Source organism: Nelumbo lutea, chromosome 3 (genome assembly GCF_056320005.1).
Source record: "Nelumbo lutea isolate HS-2025 chromosome 3, American lotus-T2T, whole genome shotgun sequence".
Classification (NCBI taxonomy): Eukaryota; Viridiplantae; Streptophyta; class Magnoliopsida; order Proteales; family Nelumbonaceae; genus Nelumbo; species Nelumbo lutea.
This window is the reverse complement of record NC_142686.1, coordinates 106,256,619-106,277,378: the sequence shown is the minus strand read 5'-3', so window position 1 is coordinate 106,277,378 and position 20,760 is coordinate 106,256,619. Positions and strand designations below refer to the sequence as shown.

Genomic DNA, 20,760 nt, shown 5'->3' with positions numbered 1-20,760 from the left:
GCTTTTGCTTCAAAAAAGAAAAAAAGGGGTAGAGCCCATGCTTTTTGTTCTAGAAGATAAAGAACCCTGATGAGGTACAACTTGAAACCCTGATGAGGATATCTCTGGAACGCGTCTTTGAATATCTTATCTCTTGAACTTGTCTTCCAATATCTTATCTATCAGAAACCTTAACAAAATCAGAAATTAATAAAAAATGTCTTATCTATTAGAAACCTTAACAAAATCAGAAATTAATTAAAAACGTATTATCTTATGAAATAAATAAAAATAATGATTTGGTGCATCATTTCTATGTTTATATTTGTTAGTAAACCCTAGCAGATTCTAGGTTGAAGTAGAGAAGAAGAAAGAAAAGAGAAAGAAAGAAGAAGAAAAAGAAGAAGAAAGAAAGGTTCGGCCAGACTAGAAGAGAGTCAAAATCACTCTTCCCTAGCTGACCCACTTGTATTTATTCAAAAACATAGAGTTACCGAAAAGACCATTTTGTCCCTCATAGAAGATGGGATACATAACTTAAACTCAGATACAATAGACCTTTCACTCTCAAGCAGATAATCCAGAATGACCAAAATACCCCTGACTCGAGCATTCTAACACTCCCCCTCAAGCTGGAGAGTATATATCATATAGTCCCAGCTTGTTACAAATGTAATCTATTCTTCCCCGAGACAATCCCTTTGTGAGAAGATCTGCCCACTGATTTCCTGAGCTCACATGAGATGTGGTTATCACCCCACTTATCACTTTATCTCTTACAAAGTGACAATCAACCTCAATATGCTTAGTTCTCTCATGAAAGACGGGATTGGAAGAGATGTGAACAACAACTTGGTTATCACAGTATAGTTTCATGGGTTTGTCAATTGAGAATCCCATCTCTTGAAGCAAGTTCTTCAGCCATACTAGCTCACATGTGGTATGGGCCATAGCCTTGTACTCTGCTTCTACACTACTTCTTGCCACCACTATTTGTTTCTTGCTCTTCCAAGTTACAAGATTGCCACCGAGGAAGGTACAATACCCTGTAGTTGATCTCTTATCTGATATAGAACCAGCCCAGTCAGCATCTGTGTACCCTACTATCTCAAGAGTTCCTACACTTTGGTATAACAAACCACGACCTGGAGCACCTTTTAGGTACCTAACAATTCTCAGAACAACTTCCTAGTGAGAAACCCGAGGATGTTGCATAAACTGGCTCACCACACTCACAGCAAATGATATATCTGGTCGGGTAATGGTCAGGTAGTTCAATTTGCCCACCAACCTTCTGTATCTTCTAGGATCATCAAACTCTTCACCTGCATCAACACTCAGCTTGGCATTGAGTTCCATAGGAGTCTCTGCTGGTTTAGCACCTAACAACCCTGTTTCTTCAAGTAGATCAAGAACATATTTTCTCTGACATAGGTTGATCCCATGTTTTGACCTCACAACCTCTATTCCTAGGAAATATTTCAGCTTCCCCAGATCTTTTGTATTGAAGTGATCTTGTAAGAATTTCTTCAACCTGTTGATTCCATTGCTATCACTCCCAGTTATGACAATATCATCCACGTACACGACTAGCAAGATTTTCCCATCCTTTGAGTTATAGCTGAACACAGAATGATCAACTTGACATTGTTTCATCCCAAAGGTTTTCATTACTTCACTGAACCTGCCAAACCAAGCACGTGGAGATTTTTTTAGTCCATAAATTGCCTTTTTGAGCCTACACACTTTGCCAGACTCCCCCTGAGCAACAAACCCTGGTGGTTGCTCCATATACACCTCTTCAACTAGATCACCATGCAGGAAGGCATTTTTGATGTCAAGTTGTACAAGAGGCCAATCATACATAGCAACTAATGAAATCAGCACCCGAATTGAACCGATCTTAGCCACAGGAGAAAATGTCTCCATATAGTCCACACCATACATCTGAGAATAACCCTTGGCCACCAACCTCGCTTTCAATCTCTCCACACTGCCATCAGAAAGAAACTTCACTGTGTAGACCCATTTACACCCAACTGTGTGCTTACCAGAAGGAAGAGCGGTGAATTCCCATGTGTGATTATGTTGTAGAGCAGAGAGTTCTTCTTCCATGGCTTGCCGCCACCCTGGGGAGGCAAGAGCTTCCTGGACAGTCTTGGGAATGGGAACAGATGAGTGTAATGATATAAATTTGCAATGAGAAGCAGAAAGGTGGGCAGTAGAAACATAGTGTGAAATGGGGTGAGAAGTACAAATACGTTTACCTTTTCGCAGAGCAATAGGAAGATCAGGATCTGAAGGAGGAGCAGTAGCAGGATATGTCGACAGGGGCTGAAGTGGAGGAGGGCCCGATGCACTTCTGCGGGTATACACTTGAGTGATTGGCGGCTTCTTAGTAGTAACAGGCATAGGATGTGCATCTGTAGTAGAAACAGGAGCTACTGGAAGGATGTCCACAACAGGTACAGGAAGGGGAACCACAGAGGGAGAGGAAGAGACCCCAACATCTGAGAAGAACGGAACTGACTCAAAGAAGGTGACATCACAACACACAAACGATTTATATGATTTTGGGTTATAACACTTATACCATTTCTGAGTCATTGAGTAGCCAAAAAAGATACACTTAGTAGCTCGAGTATCTAGCTTGTCTAACCCAGGCCCCAAGTGTTGAACAAAATAAACACAACCAAAGATTCTTGGGGTAAGAGGAAATGGAGATAAAGTGGGAAACAACACGGAGAAAGGGGATTGACTTCCAAGGATTGACATGGGCATCCATTGATCAGAAAACAGGATGTGAGAACAACATCACTCCAAAAATGTTTTGGGACATTCATATTAATCATCAAGGATCGAGCAGTTTCAAGAAGATGTCGATTTTTTCGTTCAGCTACACCGTTCTGTTGTGGGGTGTAGGCACAAGAAGTTTGATGAATGATCCTATGATGTTCTAGGTATTGCTGAAATGGTGAGGAGTTGTATTTTTTGGCATTATCGGAGCGAAGAATTTTAATATGAACACCAAATTGAGTGCATATTTCAGCATAAAATTTTTGAAAAATAAGGAACAACTCACTACGATCTTTCATAAGATAAATCCATGTCATCCTTGAAAAGTCATCAACAAAGATTGCAAAATACTTATACTCATTGTATACACTACTTTAATTGGACCCCATACATCGGAATAAACTAAAGAGAAAGGACTTGAGACACGACTATCAACTCTTGGACTAAATGAGACTCTATGATGTTTACCCAATTGACATGACTCACAATCTAATGATGAAAGATAACTCAAGGAATGGACCAGTAACTTCAAGGCCTTGGGAGAAGGATGACCAAGTTTGCAGTGCCATTGAAGAGGAGTAAGAGATGACTGAAAAGCTACTGGAGGACCACCACCATCAAGGTAATATAATCCACCTACTTCATGCCCTCCACCAATCTTCCTCCCCGTCTTGTGATCCTGAAACACACAAGAAGAAGGGTAGAAGGTTACAGAACAATTAAGAGACTTGGTTAATCTGCTGACAGACAGAAGGTTAAAAGGAAACTTAGGAACATATAAAACAGATGATAAAGGCAAGGAGGAGAGATTAACATCACTAACACCACAGATAGGAGATGTAAAACCATTAGCAAGTGTAATTGTTTGAGGTGTGGAGGAGTGGGAAAGGGAAGAAAATACATCATGAGTCCCAAACATATGGTCCGAGGCCCCGGAGTCAATGATCCAGTGTGAGTCTTTGGAAACTAAGCAAGCCATACCTGAATGGGCAAGTGTAGCGGTGTTCTGCTGAGATGTTTGAATGAATTATTCATATACTTCACGTGGTACACTCACCATTTCCTTCTCAGAAGCACAAGTAGATGTGGAGAGGATTGGGTTAGTTTGCTGACTTTCAGTAATTGTGTCACTACCCTTAGTCCTAGCATGGTTAGCCCAAGTGTTGGGTGCACCACGCAAATCATAGCAGAAATTAACTATGTGCCCCTCTAAACCACAATGTGTACACTTTCTCTGAGTATTACTCCTTCCTCTTCCTGGACCTCCCCCTGAGTCTCGGCCTCCAGTCCGGCCACTAGCCCTGCTAAACATGTGACCACCACGGTTGCTTGGGAGTCCACTCCTGACACCACCACTTCTATTTCCACGACCACCCCCTTTAGTCACGTCCAAACCAGATCTGTCAGAGAGAGAAGAATGTTCTCCCGACTCAATAGATGTCCTCTTAATACGAGCAAGGACTTCTTCAAGTGAGGGAAGAGCAGATCCTCCCAATATTTGTGCTCTAACAGGCTCATACTCAGCCTTCAACCCCACAAGAAACCTTGTCACATCAAGCTGCTCACATTGCTGTTGTTGGATCTGAATATCTGATGTTAGAGGATGATACACATTAAGCTCATTACGAATGTTCCTCAAACTTGCATAGTACTCTTCTAAGCTTTAACTCCTTTGCTTCAAATTGAAATACTCTTGGTACAACTGATACACCCTAGTTGTATTGTCTTGTCCAGAGTATAACTTCTTAGCATGATCTCAGATTTCCTTAGCTGTATCTAGGAACATGAAGTTCACACTAATCTTTGGTTCCATGCTATTCCAGAGCCATGTCATTATCTGTGCATCTACTTGGTCCCAGTCACTGAACCCAGGGGAATTAGAGGGGGGTTTCTCCTCTCTTACATGTTTTACCTTCCTCTTGGCCTTCAACTTGATGGATGTCATTTGAACACTTAGATAGTCTGGAGAAAGCATGGCACCTGTTTTGTTATCATCCCCATTTTCAAATGAAGCAATCTTAATTATTTCACCTTCAAATATACAACACAACCTCACACTCTTTCACAAGACTTATCTCACTTATAACACCACCAATTCCAGCTTCTTTAAATACACATTACACACCACACACTAAGGCTGAAATCACTCAGTCTTCACATCAAACACCTGGGCTGCACACTGCAAAACCATTCACCATCAACACACTAAGACTGAAATCACTCAGTCCTCACATCAAAAACTTGGGCTGCACACTGCAGAACTGATTACACACAAGGTATAGGAGATCACTTTTAAATATTAACATAGATACACCAATCACCACGACACAACCACCACCAATCTACTGCTGTTGTGAACTTCAGTAGTCGACAACTCTTTTTTCAACATACATACGAAGAGAAATGCAGAGGAACACGACTGAGATGCATATCAATCACACTGAGCACCACCACAACCAACTTTTGAAACAAAAGGAAACATTCACAGTTCCTTACTTGGACAAACAACAATAGTGTTCATACCTGTCCACATTCAGCCCTCTTTGATACTGAATAGAGGGTTTAGTATACCACTCCAACAACCACCACAGCAACGATCGGAGGCATCCTCACCTCCAGGCCCACAAAACGACAGCTCCTTTTCAGCCCCTTATCGAACCTCCACTCGGGTCAATCGAAAAGGAAGATGACTGTGAAAGTTGGCGGCGAACCCAGAAAGAGAACAGCAGCAAGAAAGAAATGAGGATACGACCTTACAGCTCTGATACCATGTTAGTAAACCCTAGCAGTTCTAGGTTGAAGTAGAGAAGAAGAAAGAAAAGAGAAAGAAAGAAGAAGAAGAAGAAGAAAGAAAGGTTCGACCAAACTAGAAGAGAGTCAAAATCACTCTTCCCTAGCTGACCCACTTGTATTTATTAAAAAACATAGAGTTACAGGAAAGACCATTTTGTCCCTCATAGAAGATGGGATACATAACTTAAACTCAGATACAATAGACCTTTCACTCTCAAGAAGATAGTCTAGAATGACCAAAATACCCCTGACTCGAGCATTCTAACAATATTTATAGACTGTCTGTGTGTATCATATGGCGTTTGGGCGAGGCAAGACCCAAAAAGCACCTACACACATAGATGCCACCTTGACCACTATGGTTGTGACAATCAAGTTTCTTGAATGAAGTGTGGTAGTATTATTGATAATAACTGATACTTTCAGTTCTTTATAGTCTTTTTTTTTTGACAGGTGGTTTGGAGCTCTTCACTGAACTTCTACAGCGTTTTCCTAATAATGTGCACATATTACTTGAAATAGCAAAGGTTAGCAAGTCATACATGCCTTGTAAGAATATTTGGGCCTAGAAAGAATGGAATGGTGGAAACCAGATATGTAAGCCAAAATGGTTGAGTTGAGGCATTGTTAATGTCATCATTGTTATAGTAATTGTGGTAATAGTCGTACACAAGGTTTAAAATATCTTGCTCTCTTTTTTGTTTTTTTTTTGAAACTGGTTCAGAAGGGTCAGTTTAAGGCTGGTCTACCCCTGAACCAGGTCAGACCCCTGATACAACCCCTGTAGGGGCATATCGTTAAGCCACCAATACGATACGCCCCGGGTGTATCATTTCAAAATTTTGAACCTTGGTCTTGCATGATGAAATTAAGGTGTTAGACCCTTATTTGGGCATTCTTTGTTGCTGGTGGGAGGAATGCTTATTGAGGTCTAATAACTGGTTGGGGAGAGGGAAAGAAAGAGAAAGAATAAGATCACTCTTACATGTGGGTATCTTCAAACAAACTTTTCTGTAAATACCTAACAACTAAAAAATTCTGACCTCAATAAACTCTTTTAGGCAAGTAAGAATCACTAAATCCAAATAGTGATTGCGATTTTTCAGATGGTCAAGTGAAAATTTTGAAGAAGAAATAACAAGTGAAAAAACAAAAAACAATTAATGATGAACATAAATTACTTGATCTACGTGATCAAGATGGAACAAGAGCAGAGAAACTTCCGGCCAGTGGGGAAGTAGAGGTTGGAGCTGGGCATTGAAACTAAACACTTCCTGGTTGAACAGGGAGGGACAAGAGGCAAGGCTTATCTGAAAATCGGGGAAGGTAGTAGGGCTACTTTACTATTACCAGAGGAGGCTTGCTACTGGCTGAAAGGCTTTGTTGATGGAACAGTGAACACTATCAAGGAAGAAGGGTGGAAAAACGCAGTTGTGTGTTGTGGGAAAAGGTTTGAAACGGTTCTGAGAAGGAATGGGAGAGGATGGTTTATCATGGTAACAGAATACTTTGGTACTAACAAGAAAGAAGTATTATGCATACCGGAAGGACTGAGGGGTCAAGGCTGGACTTCTTTCGCCAATAATATCCAGGCCTTTCTCTTGGAAATTGAAGGGACGGCGGTAGAAAGATTGGATAACAAAGCGGTTGAAGATGCTCCAACAAGCTGTGGCACCCCGGAGCAGAGCAAGAAGCAAAGTCCCTGCCGTCAAGAGACTATGATAGCAAGTTCATTTGGAATCCAAAAGTTAGCACTTGAAGAAGGGAGAGGTAAATGGGAACACAGAATGGTGTTAATGGATGATAGGGCTGTAAGGGATTGGACGGAAGTTTTAGACGCAGTTGCTGAAAGACTGAGCTTAGAAGGTGATGCAGTAGTTCTGCCGTTTAATGAGAAGAAAGCCATCCTCGATACAGGTGATGAAAAACTGAGTTTCAATACAGTCCAAGTAGATGGAGGACTGATACAAATACAAAACTGGGTTCCGTTATGCAACGAAGTTGTGCTAAAGGACTGCAGCTTCTGGATCAAACTCCTCTGACTCCCTTTTAATCTGGAATGAACAGACCTTAGGAAGAATCGTTAGAGCCCTAGGGGGTGTCCTCGGAGCTGAACTTGAGAAGTTTGCGTGCTGCAGAGATCAGAGTTGCAGGGCTGAAGCCTGAGAACTTGCCTCGTGCTCTCAAAATTCTTTCAGAGGGAGCCTGGTATAAGGTTTGGCTGGCAACAGAAGTTGAGGCGTCTCTTTGGGAGAGACGACCAGAGGTAGGGGATGATGGTGTGGCAGTTGGCTGGAGCACACGTGGCACCCAAGGATTAGAGAAGCAACCTGCTGCGCGTGACAGAGTAAATGGAGAAAATGAACAGTCGCAGGGTTTTTCCACCTCCCGAAGCCTTCCTTTAAAAGCACTTAATTCAAACTTTTTTGAATTAAATTCAAGAGTTTTAGGTGGCCCTTCCTATGCTGATATGGCCAAAAAGTTAGCAACTCGGTGCGTCTTAACAGGGCCACCACTTCTGAACCGGGTGTTAGAATGACCGAACCAATTTTTGGTCCACTCACCATCGTTAGTGGGCCACGTGACAACTTAAGTCATCACGTGGGGCGGGACAAGCTCAAAACGTTTGTAGACGGAAATGTCCGTCCATCTTCTTCCAGAAAAGAGGAGGCCGATCAGTTTGATTCTGATGGCTATCAGAAAACGCGAACAGGTGGAGGAAAGCGTCCCCTAAGCTGGAACATTCGTCCAGACTGTGGCGAGCAGATTTCTAGTGTTTAGGATCGCCCAAACCCGCGTTACAGTAGGGGTAAAATAGAAGAGAGAGAGGAGGAAGACAAAGAATGGATAAGTTGCAGCATGGAGAGTGATGAAGAGGGGAGTTCAGAAGACTGTGCAAGTTTGGATGGCTCGGCAGAGGAAGGTCCCCAGGCAGGACAGATCAGAGAGGGATTAAATCTAGAGCAGCTCTTTCTTGAAAATCCGATGGGCGTACAGTAGACAGATTTGGAGACTCCGGTTACTTGAACAGGGTAGACCAAAGCTCAATTTTGGACAAGCCTTTACCAAGGTTTAGCTCCTTGCAAATAGCTGTTAAGGTGTTTGATTACATTAACCCAGACCTGAACAAGGGTACATCACAGAGAGGTGGACAACCGGGTAAAGAAAAAGGTATTTGTGTAAACCATGTGACGGGGAATATTTCCCTCCAACCTGAGGAGACAGAAAGCTCCAATTGTTCTTTATAGGATTTGAAAACCAACCACCCTTCTCTGCCCCTTTTCTACAACCCTCAGTTGAAACCAGGTAACTCTGACAACTCTGTCAATTCAGTTTTTGCTACTGATGAGTGTTCTGTGCCCATTGTTCTAGATTCCTTTTCCAACCAGGAGACAAAGGCCCATGGACAGGAAGCCACAATGAGATTACAAGGGGAGGAGGGGGAGACAGTAGTGGGAATACATGGTAGGGGTAAAAGGATCTGGGGGATAATTGAGAGGATAATGGGTGAAGTGGAAAGGAATGAAATGTAAAGGGAGGATATAAATGGGACAGAAAGAGTGCCTACTGGAGAGAAAGAGAAAAGGAATGAGGAAAGGGTTAGATATGAACTTGGAAAGCTAGACAAAAAGGAGATTTGTAGGGAAGATTCATTGGCAGAATTTGTGGGAAAGTTGGGGTGTAAACTGAACAACCCAAATGATTTAAAAGCATTTATACAAAAAAAAAGGAGGATAAAAAGGTCAAGAAAAGAAAATTGAGCGAGGTTGAGAGATTAAAAAGAGATATTGAGGGGGATAAGAAGCTTGGGGCTAGAGGGGACAGAAGGAAAGGGCCCAAGTAGATTTTGGTGGTGATAGGGCAGATTCTTGCAAAATTGTAATGAGAATCCTAAGTTGGAATATGTGGGGGCTAGGTAGTGCTAGAAAGAGAGTAACAATCAAAGAGGTGATTAAGAAGTTCAATCCGGATGTGGTATTACTTCAAGAATCCAAAAGAATGGATTTTGACTGTAGGTGGACAAGAAGTGTCTGGAGAGCTAAGGGGATTAAGTGGGCGGCTGCTCCATCGTGGGGATCCTCAGGTGGTATTGTGACTTTGTGGAAAGAAGACGTGCTTATAGGATTGGAGGAGTTGATAGGTGATCATTCTGTTTCTTTGAAGTTCAGGCAGGTGGAAGATGGTTTCGAATGGATATTAACAAATGTTTATGGCCCCAATGACTATAGGTAGAGAAAGAAACTAAAGAAGAGACAGAAAGATATGAAGAATGGGATGTTTATTTATGCTTCTGTACATCGAAATTTATAGCTCTCTCTAGGAAACAAACTAGGTAACAAATCTCCCTAATTAAAGGATACAAACTAGGTAACAAATCTCCCTAATTAAAGGGAAGATAAAGCTGATTCCTAAAAATTTGTACAGCTCACAAATCTTTCAACTACTTAAAATAGCACAAAATCAAATATAATACATAATTACAGAAATCTTCCAACACTCCCCCTCAAGCTGGCATGAATATATCACTCATGGCAAGCTTGCTAACTAAGTTCTCATACTGCGCCCTAGGAAGCCCTTTGGTGAGAATGTCTGCTACTTGGCTCGTGGTGGGTATGTAGGACATGCATATCACACCACTATCTATCTTCTCCTTGATGAAATGTTTATCCACTTCTACATGCTTTGTTCTATCATGTAGAACTGGATTATGAGCTATGGAAATAGCTGCCTTGTTATCACAATAGACTTTAATAGGTGTTGGTGTAGGAACTTTCAACTCTTTTAGGAGCCTTTTGATCCATAACACTTCACAAAAGCCATGTGCAACAGAGCGGAATTCTGCCTCTGCACTATTCCTTACTACAACACTCTGTTTTTTGCTTCTCTAGGTGATCAAATTCCCTCCTACCAAAGTGCAGTAACCTGAAGTAGATCTTCTATCATTTATATCACCTGCCCAATCTGCATCTGTGTAGGCTTCGACTTGGAGATGACCCTTATTTTTGAACAAGAGTCCTTTCCCTGGAGTTCCTTTCAGATATCTCAAAATCCTGAACACAACTTCAAAGTGAGTAGGTCCAGGTGAATGCATAAACCGACTTACTACACTTACTGCAAAGGCTATGTCAGGTCTTGTGTGCGACAAATAGATTAGTCTTCCAACTAATCTTTGATAACGTTCTCGGTCAACCACCTCATTTACTGTTATTGCTTTTAACTTCATATTTGGGTCCATTGGAGTTTCTGCGACTTTACAACCTGTCATCCCTGTCTCCTTAAGCAAATCAAGAATGTATTTGCGTTGGTTGATAAAGATTCCCTCCTTGGACCTTGCAAACTCCATTCCGAGAAAATATTTGAGTTTTCCCAGGTCTTTAATGTCAAATTCAGGCTCAAGCTTATTCTTCAACTTGTTGATTTCAAATAAATCATCCCCAGTCATGATAGCATCGTCTACATACACTATCAAAATAGCTATTTTACCTTCGGTGGAGTGCTTGAAAAATAAAGTATGATCAGCTTGACTTTGTGAGAAGCCGTGCCGCCTTATTGCATTCCCAAATCGTTCAAACCAAGCTCTTGGTGATTGCTTTAGCCCATATAGGGATTTTTTTAACCTGCAAACTTTGCCTCTTCCAAGACCTTCTTCAAAACCTGGTGGTAGGTCCATATATACTTCTTCCTTTGGGTCTCCATTCAAGAATGCATTCTTGACATCGAACTGACGAAGTGGCCAGTTAAAATTAACTGCAAGGGAAAGAAGTATTTTGATGGAGTTAATTTTAGCAACAGGAGCAAAAGTCTCTTGGTAGTCTATACCATGAGTTTGGGTAAATCCTTTTGCTACGAGTCTTGCTTTGTATCTCTCCACACTTCCATCAGCCTTGCACTTTACTATAAACACCCATTTGCACCCGACTGTCTTCTTATCATGGGGTAGATCATTAATATTCCATGTATTGCTCTTTCTAAGAGCATTCATCTCTTCCATCACAGCTAACCTCCATTTCGGATCATCTAATGCTTCCTGAACAGTTCTTGGCACATACAGATTAGAAATCCTAGACACAAATGCTTTATGAGTATGTGATAATTTCTCATATGACAAGTATTTGCAATAGGATATTTTGTGCAAGTTCGGGTACCTTTTCTTAATGCAAATGGAATGTCAAGATCTGAAGAAGACAGATTAGGCAAATCATTAGATAAAGACGGAATAGGGGTAGAAGAAGGATTACTCTGAGTTGTAGGATCTTCACTCGGCAAATTGGATTGCACTTCTGTTGTAGGAACAACTGGAACAGTAGTACTTTTGTGAAACCTCTTCTTGGTATAAAACAGAAGCTCAGGATGAGGATTGCGATCCGTTTGAAGTACTTCTCCCCCTGTCTCTGATAACGTAGTATCTGGCAAATTTGGATTAAGGGTACCATCACTAGGTTCCATTCTTTCAACAATTGTTTCTGAACCTTGCTTATCAGAATTAATCAAAGGTATAAATTCTTCTAGAATAGGTAATGTTTCCCAAAAATTATCTTCCTTACTTATGCTCTCCCCCTGAAGAGAATTTTTTTGAAAGAAAGGTTGGCCCTCAACAAAGTGTACATCTTGTAATTGGATTAAAGCATTTGTACCCTTTTTTATTAGATGCATAACCAAGAAGCACACATTTTTCAGCTTTTGGATCCAGTTTTGATCGATAAACATTTGGTATATACACATAACAGACACAACCAAACACTTTTAAAGGAAGATCCGTAGTTATTCGAGATGTGGGAAAACAATTTTTCAGATTCTGTAAAGGAGTTTCATATTTTAAAACTCGAGATGGCATTCTATTTATCAGATAACATGCAGTTAGGAGAGCATTTCCCCAGAGATATTTAGGTACATTCATATAAAACCTGATGGCTCTAGCTACCTCAAGAAGGTGCCTATTTTTTCTTTCAGCAATTCCATTCTGTTGTGGTGTGTCACGACAAGTTGAAATTGATTTTCAATCATTAGGAAAAATTCTTTAAATCTTTGTTCAACCTCTGATTTCCTTTCCAACAAGTAAACCCAACATACCCTTGTATGGTCATCAATAAAAGTCACAAACCATTTTTTTTCCAGAAAGTGTGTTAACCTTAGATGGGCCCCAAACATCACTATGTAACAAATAAAATGGTTTTGAAGCAGAATAAGGTTTTATTGGAAATAAAGCACGATGATCTTTAGCCAAATGACAAGACTCACAATGAAGTTTTGACCAATCAACTCCTTTAAACACTTTAGGAAACAAATGTTTGAGATATGGAAAACTAGGATGCCCTAATCTTCTATGCCATAATATTACTTGATCATAGACAGGGATTGAACTCGTACTACTTAAACCATGAACTTTTTTATTACCAGTAGAGGTTTCATCAAAGTAGTAGAGTCCATTTATCTCTCTAGCAGTTCCAATCGTCTTCCCCGAGTTCTGGTCCTGAAAAACACAAGTGGAAGGAAGAAAAAGAATGGAGCAGTTAGTATCTTTCGACAATCTGCTGACAGAAAGAAGATTGCAGGCAAGTTTTGGAACATGTAAAACAGATTTCAGAGTAATTTTTTTTCTGAAATTTTAATGTTTACTTTGCCTGTAATAGATGAAAGACTACCATCAACTATTCTTACTTTTTCAATACCAGAACAAGGATAATAGGAACTAAATAGGTTAGAACAACTTGTCTTATGATCGGAGGCCCCTGAATCTATGATCCAAGGGCCGGATTTTCCTAGAATTAAGAATGCCAAAGAATTGCTACCTGTTTGTGCCATAGTCCCGACAGGAGTATTAGGTGACGAATAAGATTTTAGAAGTTTAAGTAGATGATCTATTTGCTCTTTGCTGAATGGGGATGATTCAGCCTCGTTTGCTGTAGGTATATTCTGTCCACCAGGTTTGTTCACCCTCGAATTGGGTGGTCTCCCATGCAGTTTGTAGCCATTCTCTCGGGTATGGCGAGGTTTCCCACAGTAGTCACATCATATGTTATTCTTGTCTCCAACCCGCTGATTTTGGGCTGACTTTTGACTGACTTGGGCCTCGGAAATAATTAGGGCTGACTCTTCCACAGGTTCGGTTGTACCTACAGCCTTCTTTCCAAGCATCACTTGTCTCCGGCTTTCTTCTCTACGTACTTCTGCAAATACTTCACCAATTGGGGGCAGAGGGTTTCTTCCAATAATTCGGCCACGAACCTCATCGAATTCAACGTTTAAACCTGTAAGAAATTTGAAGACTCGGCCAACATTCACCATCTTCTTGTGATAATTGCAGTCATCGGGTGACTTCCACTCGTAATCGTTGAATAAGTCCAGGTCCTGCCAAATTCTCTTAAGAGAAATAAAATACTTAGCCTTGGCGAATATCTCCGAGTTATAGAGTTAATTCGTACACTTGGGATTGATTCCCCAAATCAGAGTACATCTGTGAGACATTGTCTCATAATTCCTTGGCTGTAGAATAGCAGAGATAATTTGCACCTATCTCTTCAATCATGGAGTTAACCAACCAAGTCATCACCATGGAATTTTCAGCATCCCAAACAGCATAGGCTGGATCCTTCACATTAGGCTTCTTCGTGTCTCCTGTGATATAGCCAATTTTCCCTCTCCCTCTGAGATACATGCGAACAGATTGTGACCACCGGAGAAAGTTGTCACCATTTAGTCGGATTGTAGTGATCTGAATAGAGTGATTTTCAGGCAGATTCCGGACAATCTGGGGCTCAGGCTAAGAAGGGTGAGAACTGGACGTGACTTCAGACATTTTTAGGGACAGAAATGCAGAGACAAACCCTAGGTCTTTTCAGCTCTGATACCATAAAGAAGAGACAGAAAGATATGAAGAATGGGATGTTTATTTATGCTTCTGTACATCGAAATTTATAGCTCTCTCTAGGAAACAAACTAGGTAACAAATCTCCCTAATTAAAGGATACAAACTAGGTAACAAATCTCCCTAATTAAAGGATACAAACTAGGTAACAAATCTCCCTAATTAAAGGGAAGATAAGGCTGATTCCTAAAAATTTGTACAGCTCACAAATCTTTCAACTACTTAAAATAGCACAAAATCAAATATAATACATAATTACAGAAATCTTCCAACAGAAACTATGGGAAGAGTTAAGTGATATTAGGGGCCTTTGGGAAGGACCGTGGTGTCTAGGAGGGGGTTTTAATGTAGTGAGATTCACAAAGGAAACCAACAAACCTAGACAGAGAGTGACAACAAGTATGAATTTGGATAAGAGTAGTTTGGCGGGTGTGAATTTAGAGGAGAGGGAGCTTAGAGAGTATGTAGGTGTGTTAGGGTGTGCATCATCGGAATGGCCGATGGCTTACTTAGGCCTCCCCCTGGGGGGTAACCCTAAGAAGGTAAGCTTTTGGAACCCGGTAGTGGAGAGATTTGGGAAAACGCTTGCTTCTTGGAGGAAAAATTATCTTTCCTTGGGGCGGAGAATCACTTTGATTAGATTAACCCTAGCTAATCTTCCTTTGTATTTCCTATCAGTGTTTAAGATCCCCACAAAGATCTCTAACACTTTGGAAAAGCTTATGAGGGATTTCTTGTGGGAGCCTGGAGAGGAGAAGCGGGACCATAGGGTGAGTTGGGAGGTGGTAACTAGAGGTAAAAAGCTAGGAGGTCTTGGGATTGGGAATGTTAGGAAGAGGAATAGGGCTTTGTTGGGAAATGGTTATGGAGATCTCCGTTGGAAAGAGACAAGTTGTGGACAAAGATTGTGGCTAGCATACATGGGTTGGAAAACAATGGTTGGGAACCTGGAATCTTGGCAAGGACTACAACCGCCTCTAATAATTACGGGAATTACTATAAATAATAAGCCAGAGAGTTCTATTAATAGTAATTTCATACATCAATAAAAATCTAAAAAGATAGAACCCTATTCTTAAGATACCCACAACTAGATGGTACCAATATCCTATAATCCAAAAATTCTGAAATTGGTATAGGAATTGAAAAGTCAGTTTGTTTCTCTATAAATTCTTTCCTTGCTTCTGTATCTGCACCAGTAAGATTATTGAGCACAAGGTGGTGTAAGCCTCCTCAAGAGGAGGAACGAGGTGAAAAAGAGGAGAAGACAGATTTTTAATATTACAATATACAAAATTGAAGGGTTTTTATCCATCGTATTTTTTTAATAAAATGGTTACCCCACTTTTATCTGTATCATTTTTATCACAAGAACTGCCTTAAATATAAGAGCACAGGAGCTGTATGCCTCTTGGATAAAGTGCAGTGGACACCTCATATGCCTCTAGGTTGGAGGTGTACACCTCAATTGTCTGCAAACCTCTACGCTGCTTGCCAAGGCATTTTCTTAACATCTTGCCTGGAGATGCACCTCAGGTGCACGTCTCTAGTGCTTTTTAAAACATTGTCATCAACCCACAAAATTTTATTAACACAACACCTAGAAAGATAAAGATATTTTTTGGTGATTGCAACAAAAATGTTCATATTCTAGTACAGTTGCATATTCTTCAAATTGATAGTTCTAATTATGTGGAAACATTGTAATGACTTTATCTTTCAACTTTGATGCAAATGGTAATATGAAGGTTGAGGCTATCATTGGAAGAAATGATGAAGCCATAATCAATTTTGAAAAGGTGAGGAAAATTACACCTCTAATTATCTAAACACTATGGTTCATCTTCTTCATACATGTATGATATTCAATATCTTTTTCAGGTCCGGTCAATTGATCCATACACTGTTACCTACATGGATGAATATGCAATGCTTCTAAAAGTGAAGTCTGATCATGCCAAGCTAAACAGGCTGGTGCATGATTTGCTGAACATTGACCCAGCAAGGCCAGAAGTCTTTGTAGCTCTGTCTGTATTGTGGGAAAGGAAAGATGAAAGGGGAGCTTTGGCTTATGCTGAAAAGGTTATAGCTTTTTCATTTTAGAGTAACCTTTTGATTCTCTTAAGAAAGTATCACAAAATCTCAATGTTCTGTTTGTTACCAGAGCATCCGAATTGATGACAGACACATTCCAGGCTTTATAATGAAGGTATTAATGATTACATTTACCAAAGAACGTGGATGAACCATTTTTTACTAAAATGACATAACAGGGCAGTTTGTACTGCCCATGTTCTGATGCTTTATCACATCATCTTTTGCATACACTTTCAGGGGAATCTGTTCTTATCACTTAATCGACCTGATGCTGCTGTCACTGCTTTCAGGGGAGCTCAGGAATTAAGGCCTGATCTTCGCTCATACCAAGGTACAGGTTGCAAGGGGAAAGTCCTGATACTAATTTCTAATAGGGTGTTTGCCGACATGACCCTGATTTCATTGATTTCAAAAGTCAGAATCACTATTGTGGTATTGTGTTTGTACTTGATTTAAGCATAAATCAGGAATAGAATGGTTTGGACACAAGGTACAACGTATCAATTGTTTACTGCTGTTTATTACATGTAAGTGCCACCAGGTGTCTCATAGGACGAGACACCCCCTTGAGCTGGAAATACCCAAGTGGTGTTTTCTCCAAAAGTAACTTTCACATTACCTGGGTTAGAGAGCAGTACAAACAGTTGTGTTTGAATCAGCCCAACCAAATAGGATTATGATTTGGTAAATTCAGAACATCTAGTTCGTGCTTATATGGTGGTGAAACAGCTTTGCAACACCATGATAACAAGCACCTCCCAAAACCTCCTAAGTTCACTGTTTCATTGACACATTTCGAAGTTGAGTTGTTGTGGATACCTTGAACATCTCTGATTTTGAAAGCTGCTTTCTTGAGCTTTTGTAATAGGAAAGCGTTTTCAATCTTGGTGCTTGCTTTCACTGGAATTAGAAAAGTATAAATAAATCACAATTGAGAATGCCTTGGTGTTTTTCTTATTTCATCTTGAGAATACACTCAAAATGGCATCACCTTTTGGGGTTCATTTGCTTGAAAAACTCTTCCAAGAAATATGGCAGCATTGGTGAACACTCGGTATTTTGTTTTCCAGTTTACATGAATATACAGTTTAAAAAGCTGTTTACTTGTTAAGTATGCTGCATTTGGATTTGCTTTGGTTTTTGTGCCTCGTGAAGCAGAAGAGCAGCACTTTAGTAAAATGTTGCATTTGTTTACCACATTTTGAGTTCTTTACTTCGTTTTTTTCCTTTTTTTTTTTTCTTTGGATGTATTGCCTTGAAAAATCACTTAAGTTACCAAACTTATTCTGCTATTTTAGCTTTTGCAACAGAAATTGCTACTGCAGTACAGGGTACAGCCTAAATATTTCAATGAACAAATATTACATATCAAATGACGAGGAATTTGTGTTAATGTCAGGCCTGGTTCGTTCTTATTTGTCACTTTCCAAAATCAAAGAGGCTTTATATACTGCCAGGGAGGCGATGAAGGCCATGCCTCAATCAGCAAAGGCTCTTAAATTAGTTGGTGATGTGCATGCTAGTAATCCTGGTGGGAGGGAGAAGGTAATCACATAACAATATCATATCAGCATCATAATTTATAATGAATGGAAATTATCACCGATCCAAGACGATGGTATTCAAGTTCTGTTTATTTGGTTCCCCCCTTTCTTGGTCTGCTAGATTTTCACAGTAGCCACCACCACCACCTCTCCCCCCAAAGAACAAAAAGAACAAGGGTAAAGTGGGTGTACATGCTTGGTGCCCATAAGTATGTATCGAAAACATAAAAGTAATCTTGTAGTCTTGATTAAAAGGATACTCCATTAAGGCACTGCTTTCTTTGCTCAATCACAACTGTGGATCCATTGTGACCTCTTTTAAATCCCAACACTTTATGCTATTCCTGTTGTTTGGCAATTCTAGTCCAGAATGTATATATTTCTTCACATAACATCTTCATCATTGCATTACCGTTAAGTTCAATCTGTTTCTTTCCCTATCCTTCTAAGAATAAGCTTCTTTTTAGGGCCAGTTGGTGCTCCTAATTGACGTACTTTTATTTTGGGGCTAAAGCTTAAGTGATTCAGCTGCATACTCCATTGCTGCCATCAAAATTAAGTTTTATGAAACCTGTATGGATACCTGTTTATTTGGAGCAGATACTGCCACTTCGTTGGTTTGGATTAGACTTACGTTTTAAAAACTTTTGTTTTTCTTAAGTAGACCAGCCAGTACCACGGCATTGCCTACATTTCTTTGGTTTGAATTAGGAGCTCTTATCTTAAGCTTGTAACAGGCAAAAAAATTCTATGAATCTGCCCTCCGCCTAGAGCCTGGTTACCTTGGGGCTGCACTGGCCTTGGCAGAACTCCATGTTGTTGAGGGCCGAAATGGGGATGCAGTATCTCTTCTTGAGAGATATCTCAAGGACTGGGCAGATGACTCTCTTCACATCAAGTTAGCACAGGTATTTGCAGCAACAAATATGTTGGAAGAAGCCTTGTCACATTATCAAGCTGCCTTAAGGTAACTAACATTATTTTTTTTCTTACAATTAACGGCTAAAGATTCATCTCATTGCCATAATGCCCCCATTGTGATACCACCATAAACATGTTTGTTTTGAACTCCAGGATTAATCCACAAAACGAAGCTGCAAAGAAAGGTTTAGAGCGCTTGGAGAAGCAGATGAAGGTTTGTTTTCTGATTACATTAGATTCATTGCATTTCCTAGGTATTGAACTGATGATTTTTGCAGGGGGTGGATCCTGATGCACCTGAAGAAGATGAGGAAAATGAAGTTGACGATGCTGAAGGAGAACAAGAAGAGGGGGAGCTTTTATGAAATTGAGAAGATTTTGGGCCGTCTTTTTCCTGTTCTTTGTAGTGCTCTGCTGTTACTGATGCTCCCCATGCAGGGGAAGTCGGCCATCAAGCGGTTAAACGATGAGGACACAACACCAACAATGATGAAGTTTTGCAGCATTCAGAAAATTCCGCGACATTCATTGCACCAGTTTGGAGAAGATTAATGATCTCAAAGTGTGAAATATCAAATATTGCCCATAAACTTATAGTGTGGTCTAACCGTCTAAGAAAGGAATTCAAGGAAAAAAGGAGAGAAGAAAAGAAAAAGAGGATTCTCATTGTTTGCGCAAAGCAGGGGAGGGGGGGGGGGCTGATTGGCATGTTTTATAGAGCCTATAATGTATTATTGCAGAGATATGATATCGCCAATTTAATGACATTATCACCAGTTTCAGGTTATCGTTTAGAGCTTTGGATATCCTTTGAAACTTTTTATTTGTGGGAAATACCGTGAAAAATAAAAACGTGAGTTCTTCAATTAAAACTGATCTTAGAACCCTAGTCCAGGCTTGCAAATTCAGATGGATTTACGTAGACGCTATGAGAAATGGAGCTGCTGCCCATTGGAAGCCTACTTCGTCAGTACACTTGCGAAGAGGGAATATACTTGTTGGAAAATAAATAAATAAAGCTTGCCCGGGTTTCATTTAGGGCATTACCTTTCAGGTATGAGATAAATCTAGTGAAGCATCGAAGGTAATTTCATTAACCAAAAAAAAATCAGGTTTTCTTGAAGGGATTTCTCTCATCCCAAAGAGAAAATCATCAAGAAAAAAAAAATAAAAACATAAATATGTCATCAAAATCCATCAAAATTGGAATGAAAAAAATTAATTCAAGTAAACATCAACAAATTTTGTAAATGATTGTTTTTTTCTCAGGATTTTCAAGATCGAAGCCATTGGGCCTCCGCACTATCTTGTTTTAAGGCAATGGACTTAGATTCCATTGTTTCTACAAGTCTTTTTAGTGGGTTTCCATGATGTCTCCAATATTTAAGGTAAATATATACCCACTAATGGATTTAGTTTCTTCAGAATCCGAGACCTAATTTGCATCACAATAATGTTCTAACATGGTTGGGTATCCATTAAAATGTAATACAAAGTCAATAGTACATTTTAGGTACCGCAAAATTCTAATTAATGCAACCCAATGTTTACGTTTGAAATTATGGGTATATGCAATGTTTTAAAAATCAACATGGAGGCCAAACTGTTTTTGCCTTCAGGTCACGGGTCACCGATTTGATTGGCCTGGTCAAACGGTTCAGACTGGATCTGCTCCTCACTCGCGCCTCACACGCACATCGTACCATACATTGGGAACATCTCCCATACTTATAAGTTATTATTCATGGCAGATGTTCCCAATGC

General features: G+C 40.1%; 1 protein-coding gene across 1 annotated transcript in view; it reads left to right on the top strand.

Annotated features, from left to right (window-relative positions):
* The window catches only part of APC7 (tetratricopeptide repeat (TPR)-containing protein), a 62,588-nt gene extending 42,798 nt beyond the window's left edge, over positions 1–19,790 (top strand). Inside the window, exons 10-18 of the mRNA XM_088979286.1 lie at positions 6,022–6,095; positions 16,183–16,233; positions 16,316–16,516; positions 16,599–16,643; positions 16,769–16,862; positions 17,931–18,076; positions 18,813–19,042; positions 19,150–19,210; positions 19,275–19,790. Of these exons, the coding sequence (XP_088835412.1) occupies positions 6,022–6,095; positions 16,183–16,233; positions 16,316–16,516; positions 16,599–16,643; positions 16,769–16,862; positions 17,931–18,076; positions 18,813–19,042; positions 19,150–19,210; positions 19,275–19,361 (989 nt within the window). The 3' untranslated portion in view covers positions 19,362–19,790. The remainder of the gene's footprint in view (positions 1–6,021; positions 6,096–16,182; positions 16,234–16,315; positions 16,517–16,598; positions 16,644–16,768; positions 16,863–17,930; positions 18,077–18,812; positions 19,043–19,149; positions 19,211–19,274) is intronic.
* Positions 19,791–20,760: the final 970 nt, after the last annotated feature.